Source organism: Sinocyclocheilus anshuiensis, unplaced genomic scaffold (genome assembly GCF_001515605.1).
Source record: "Sinocyclocheilus anshuiensis isolate Anshui unplaced genomic scaffold, SAMN03320099.WGS_v1.1 scaffold1609, whole genome shotgun sequence".
Lineage (NCBI taxonomy): Eukaryota > Metazoa > Chordata > Actinopteri > Cypriniformes > Cyprinidae > Sinocyclocheilus > Sinocyclocheilus anshuiensis.
The window spans coordinates 229,655-236,618 of record NW_015540958.1 but is presented as its reverse complement, the minus strand read 5'-3'; the positions used below and the strand labels follow the sequence as shown (position 1 = coordinate 236,618).

The window sequence follows — 6,964 nt, the reverse complement described above, 5'->3', positions numbered from 1 at the left end:
CACACATATATTATGTAAACAAAAACTTTTATTTTGGATGCGATTAATCGCAATTAATCGTTTGACAGCACTAAAAAAATGCATCACAGTACAAAAGTGTAATGGGCTGTAAATGGTAATTTGTGCTCAGTTTGGTGGAGTTTACTTGTAAATGTTTAGATCGGGGGTGTAAAACCAGAAAGCACGGTTAACTTACTGTCAGCTAAACCCTGAACTTTCGGTTGATTAACCCCAAACCTTGCTTACTCGAGGTATGTGGTTCCAAAAACGAGTCCGGGAGTAAGTTCATTCAACTCAGAGTATGTTCTGAGTATCGACGAGTCACTAAGGAAACGGACGCTAAGAAGAAGCGCGCCATGCTGTTTCTTTCTTCTTCTTTTGTTCAATGGTCGTTTACATGCTTAGTGCATATCGCCACCTAATTGATGGTTGTGCAATAATTTTTCTTTTTTTTTCGGTTTAATCTTTAATCCTTGAGAAAATGAATTATATTGTTTGTTTGATGATAATTATATATTAAGTCATATCAGATATGTATTTTTTTATTAGAGAAAATGCCGATCCATGTGAACAGATAACTCCGTTTTTAACAATTCTCAGAAATCATGTTTTTTCATTGTGCATTCCAGTTAATCTCAGTCAAACAGCAGTTGGGTTATTTTGACTAGGTTAAAAAAAAAAAAAAACAGCTAACTAAGACAATAAAACACAATAAAAACATGTACCCGGGTATGTCACATAACCTGCTTTCTGGAATACACCCCAGGTCCTTCAGGCTTATTTGAAAACTTGATGGGTATGTGTGTTGGAGCAGGGTTGGAACTAAACTCTGCAGGGCTGCGGCCCTTCAGGAACTGAGTTTGACACCCCTGGTTTAGATGATGTTTATGTGTGCATCCTAGTCAAGTATTAACTTATACATGTGTCCTTTTTTTTGTCTTGCTCTGCGACAGTGCTGTTTCTGATTTTAAATCAGACTTGATAATAGCATGCTCCTTTCGCTAACTGTCCCAGTTGTTAGACTACAATCTTCTTAGCGTTTAGCTATTAGCTTAGAAGCACATGCCCTTGTACACTTTGTTATTAAGACTCTTCTACTATCTTTATAGCAATCTTGATTGCCCATCTGAAGCTGTCACCAAGCGAGCTACGCCAGGTGCTGATGACGATGTTGAGTGAACGTTTAGACTCGTCACATATAAAACAATTGCTCCTATATGCACCAGACGATGATGAGGTTAGACAATACCAGCAGTACAGAGACAACCCAAGCAAACTCAGTGAGCCCGATCAGTTTGTCCTACAGGTACATAACAAATGATAGCGTTTCATGAATATTTATTTTCATGGATATTTATCAAGTTTTCTGTGGGTGCATTTGATATTATGATTATATGTAAAGTTGTATTTTTTCAAATGTATATTATTTATTTTTATTTAATTTAATTTTAATATATTTCTAATATGTCTACTTGTGTACATATATTGTATATTGCATATATTTTGTCTATAATGTTTATGTTCAGATGCTATCAGTGCCAGAGTATAAGACCCGTTTGAAAAACCTGCATTTTAAGACTACGTTGCAAGAGAAAACAGAGGAGATGAGGGGGGCCTACGACTGTGTTTTTAAGGCTTCACTGGAGCTCAAAAACAGCAAAAAACTGGCCAAGATTCTGGAGGTATAATTCCTTCATTTCCACAGAGTCATTTAGTTTCTACCCAGGCACACATAATCATACAGTCTTTAAAACAAGCATACAAAGAAATTCATTCACGGATAAAAGATTGTTGACGTGGCAGGCTTTTCGTAATGCATGCTCAAACATACCATGCCAGTGCACACATTGGATAAATATGATCTTCTTATCATGGCATGTATATTAATTTCCTTATTTCTTTCCAGTTTGTGCTGGCTATGGGGAATTATCTAAATAACGGCCAACCCAAGACCAATAAAACGACCGGATTTAAGATCAATTTTCTCACTGAAGTAAGCCTCATTGCTGTGCATGCATCTTTTTCAGATGGGTTCATGAGGTTCATCATTTATTTGTGTAAAGTTTATTTTTTTTATATGTATAGCCTTTATTTTTAACAATATAACTGTAATCCTACATTTTTTTGGTTGAAGCTCAGTACCACCAAAACAGTGGATGGAAAGTCAACATTTCTGCATATCCTGGTGAAATCATTGTGCCAGCACTTTCCAGAGGTTCTGGACTTTGGGAAGGAGCTTGAGATGGTGCCACAAGCAGCCAAAGGTGAAGATCTACTTGAATGGCCAGACTCATATGCAGTCCCAATTTTTTTTTTGTTTTTCCAGTGTTGTCTCATAGTCCACAAATATAGATTCATTCAAACACAAATTTACACAATCCATGGTGCTTCTCATCAAGTTTTGTCCAAGACATGGAGCAGCATTCCCATTTAATTTAGTTTTTTTTTTGTTTCCATAAAAGGTTCTGCAGAGATCAGATCTCTTTCATATTTTTCATTGCTTTGTTCTCCACAGTGAATCAAAGAAACATCACTTCTGACTTCAATGACTTGCATGCCACTATCCAGGACATTCGTTTAGCCTGCCAGAAGATGCCAGCAACCGCTGAGGATCGATTTGCCATTATTATGAGTGTATCCTCCCACCAAAACCTCCCACTGACTATATATGATCTTAGCATGTCTTCTACTAAATGTAACTGTGCCATATTTGTAACTATAAGACTTTTCCAAGCAGATCCAGGTCAGATACCCACCAGGACAAGATTATATAAACATTTCAACCATTGAATATACTTGATATCTGCCAAATTCATCACAAACCACCTTAACTACTTGCATGTAGGGGTTTCTGGAAAACAGTCACCCTGCAGTGCAGTCTCTGGAGTCTCTGCAGCAGCGGGCAATGGAAGAGTTCTGCAAAGTTGCATCATTCTTCGGTGAGGATGGAAAGGCCACCACCACAGAGTGTTTCTTCGGTATCTTTGCAGAGTTCATGGCTAAATTGGAGGTAGGTTTTGTGTTAGACAACTTGATGGATATTTTCATGAAAATGTAGTAAATGAGGTGAATGCTAGTAGAGAAATGTATTGAGGCTTTTAGCTCAGACAGGTGGCAAAAAAAATAGGTCACTCTTCCTAGGTCACTTTTTTTCACATTCTGCTCACTTACAACACGACTAGTTAACAGACATAAGCAATGTCTCTTACAAAGTACAACAGTGAATCCACTGATAAATCAAAAGAAAGGAAAGTTGCAATATGCAGAAAGAAAGAAATACATGAATTTCATTGTTGAATAGATGTACAACTGATATTTTTTTAATACTGGCTGATGTTAAATTTTTGTTAATTTAATAATGAAAATTATTCGACTTGATATATGCGGTGTACACTCTTTAAATTAAAGGTTCTTTATTGGCATCAGTGTTTCCATGAGGAACCTTTAACATCCATAGAACCTATTCAATGCACAAAAGGTTCTTTACAGTGAAAAAGGTTAATTAAATTATTAAAATGGATATTTGAAAGAAATAGTTCACCCAAAATGAAAATGTACTCAAGTCATCCGATATGTAAATGAGTTTGTTTCTTCATCAGATTTAGCATTTCATCACTTGTTCACCAGTGGATCCTCTGCAGTGAATGGGTGCCATCAGAATCCGAGTCCAAACAGCTGATAAAAACATCACAATAATCTACAAGTAACTTGCATGACTCCAGTCTATCAGTTAACATCTTGTGAAGCAAAACCCTGCATGTTTGTAAGAAACAAATCCATAGGTGTTTTAACTTTAAACCATCACTTCTGACCAAAAATCCACTCCATTCACTGCAGAGCATCCATTGGTGAGCAAGTGATGTAATGCTAAATTTCTTCTAAATTTTATCTAGATTTCTTCTTGAATAGTCTAAGGGTGAGTACATTTTCAGCATATTTTCTTTTCACTGAAGGTTTCTTTGAGAAACCCAAAAGGTTTTTCAGTTGCATTGTTATGAAAACCCTTTTTTGGAACCCTTATTTTTAAGAATGACAATGAGGTTTATATGCATTTTAAAGGTATTATATATGTATTTCAATATGTTTGTTGTGTGCTGTTGTGTTTAGAGGGCTTTAAGTGATATCCAGACTACAGAAAACCCTCCACGCAGCCCCAAGAGCCCTCGCACGACCTCTCCTGTATCCTGGTGAAGAAACCACCCAACATGAGGCAAACATACTCATACAATACAGACTTACAGTACATAAATGTTTACTTGCATACTGTCCACTCCTATACCTGTCCAGTCTAAATTTAGTTATAGCCTTATGGTAATTCAAGGACATGTGTACAGTTGCAAACTAATGCACACGCATGCAGGGTCCTGGCAAGTTATAAAGCTGAACTCTCAGGCACAGACTGGACAGGAAAGCTTCAGAGCAAAATGTGAGGGAAAGATTAGAAATTGCTTTAAAACATTTGACCAGATTTGGTCTAGGACGTTCTTTACAGGATGGACCGTGTGATTGCTCTTGGCACTTAAAAACCAGGAATGCAGTCAAAAAAGTTGGAGTAGTGGATTCTGTAAATCATAAGTGCAGTTAGATACGTTATTTAATGTAATTAGGACTGTGAGTGTCAGATCTTGACTGACTTGATATTTTAATAAAGTTGTGGTTTAGGAAAAGTGTCTTAATTCTGCTTAAATATATTTAAACAACCTGGGTTGGAGTTGTCAGTTGGTCATTGTACTGTAAACAGATATTTTGATGAATTAATGTCTTAAACGATAAAAAGTAATTCCTCATACGCAGAATGCTTAAGTGCAATATATTATAAATTGTTGATGAAGATTTCTTTTAAAAAAACTGCATAGATAGAGATATATTATTGTACAAGAGATGCAGTTAGTTCTTATATTATTGCTTTACTAGCTATGAAAAACAATGATGAGCTAGATTATGACTTCACTATATGCATTTGGTATTTTTAAATATTAACTTTTAATTAACATTTAACTTTTGTGCTGCTTTAATTCCTTATTACCACAGCGAATCATATGATTCCTGTATCATTCTGTTCATTGCATTATTATGCAATTATTATGCATTATTATGATTATATTATCATTATAATGAATGTTTAAAGGATTATATGGAACTTTCCGTATGATTTGTATTAAACTATTTGAATGTAAATTGTAAAAAAAAAATAAAAAAAAAAAAATCACACATATGATTCAGTCTTTATCAAAGTGTTGACTGGTTTTTCAGGTGTAAAAATCTTATATTTATATAGTAATATTAATCATGTGAACTCATCTTTTTTTTAAATCACCACTGAATGTAAAGAACCAGGGGCTTGTAATATGAAAACAGAAAATGTATGTATGATTATAGCACATTTCCTAGCTCTCAGTTATTATTATTATTTATATAAATTTATGGGTCATTATTACAATGTCAGTAAAGTTTGCTTCATGCTTTGTATTTTACTTGTTGTTTTACTTGTTTTATTTTTAGGACATGTTTCACAACGTTAATAGCTAATTTCATGCTCTGAACTATAAAAAATGATTGTGATTTTAACAGTAAAAGACTGTAAAAATGCTACAGTAAAAACCTGTTAACTGGTTAGCAGTAAGTTTCCATACTATATTCGGTGAATAAATGTAATTACATTTAATGTAATTTTACAGTAAAATACTGTTAAAAATACGTTTTTTGGAAGCGAAAAAAAGTCATTGTATAATTTACAGTGACAAACCGTAAATTGACACTCCCAGAATTCCCTGCATGACACTTCATATTTGATGTTTTTTTGTTGAAATACCATGTTTCTTAGTTTTTTCTTATCAGTTGTGTACATTAAGGTTTATTAACATTACATCAGTTAATGAAATACGGTATTTTATTGTGAATTTAAGTTAAGTCTGTAAAGCCTAAAATGTTGCTACCATATTTTTTACGGTGAAGACCACAGCTGCCGGTATTTTACCATAAATGTCACAAATTTTTTTTTACAGTGTGGGATGATGGCCCAAAGAAAAAATTGAACGACTTGAACTTAAAAGTGCCGTATAAGACTAATTAATATCTGGCGGTGATACTGTAAATGCAAGAAATACACAAACTACTAAAGTTATGAACACTTACAGGGCAGTACAGGACTTTTACTATTGTTCATTTATTTGAGAAATTACATTGTTTATTTCAGAGTTTGTTTTCCTTTCTTTTGTAATGTATCATGTATAACAAATGTTGCTGCTTCTACGGAGTAACTCTTTATAAGTGATGTTGCAGCATTGTTCTGTTGTCATTACTGTTTTGGTAATAAAACGCCCTTACATTTTAACCAGCGTGAAGTGTTACATGAAGGCGAGTGGAGTATGATCCCTTTGATCGGAGAGGGGTCATCTCTACGCTACTGAGAGAAACTTCTGGGTTCATTCATTGGAGACCCTCCTGTCCTATTTAAATGGACCTTTTACTAAGTTAAAGACCTCTGTCTGTTTCTAACCTGTTATTTAGGTGAGTCTTTAATTTTGCTCCTCTATTTCTCGTTATTTGTTTATGTAGTAATGGCTATACGTGTATGAGAAATCTTGAGATCTTTGATTCAGCTTTGTTCAATTCTGCAGGCTGAAAAAGCACTTTTCACTATGTTAGCATGCTTGCTTGTTTTTATTTTTGATGAGTTTGAATGATATTGGATGTGCATATGTGAACATTAATGGATATTAATTAGGATCAGTAAGAAGAATTAGAAATGACTAATGTTCTACTAACAAATGTTCAGATTTTGTTTAGGTTGCTGTTGTTATATTTTTACTTGCCTATTTAAAGTAAAACGGACTAAATCAGTAAAATATATACTTATGTTGTTGTTTACTATACATACTTGGGTATTAATTAGTATGGCAGTTACTAATGTTGTGATTTTCAGGTTTAGGCTACACCTTATTGTCATTTTACAATGTTCATT

General features: G+C 34.3%; 1 protein-coding gene across 1 annotated transcript in view; it reads left to right on the top strand.

Moving 5' to 3' along the window:
* Nucleotides 1-5,061, top strand: part of LOC107689997 (delphilin-like) — a 26,385-nt gene extending 21,324 nt beyond the window's left edge. Inside the window, exons 18-24 of the mRNA XM_016488223.1 lie at nucleotides 1,110-1,306; nucleotides 1,527-1,682; nucleotides 1,907-1,993; nucleotides 2,135-2,264; nucleotides 2,516-2,634; nucleotides 2,846-3,010; nucleotides 4,108-5,061. Coding sequence (XP_016343709.1) covers nucleotides 1,110-1,306; nucleotides 1,527-1,682; nucleotides 1,907-1,993; nucleotides 2,135-2,264; nucleotides 2,516-2,634; nucleotides 2,846-3,010; nucleotides 4,108-4,191 — 938 coding nt within the window. The 3' untranslated portion in view covers nucleotides 4,192-5,061. The remainder of the gene's footprint in view (nucleotides 1-1,109; nucleotides 1,307-1,526; nucleotides 1,683-1,906; nucleotides 1,994-2,134; nucleotides 2,265-2,515; nucleotides 2,635-2,845; nucleotides 3,011-4,107) is intronic.
* The last annotated feature ends 1,903 nt before the right edge of the window (nucleotides 5,062-6,964 follow it).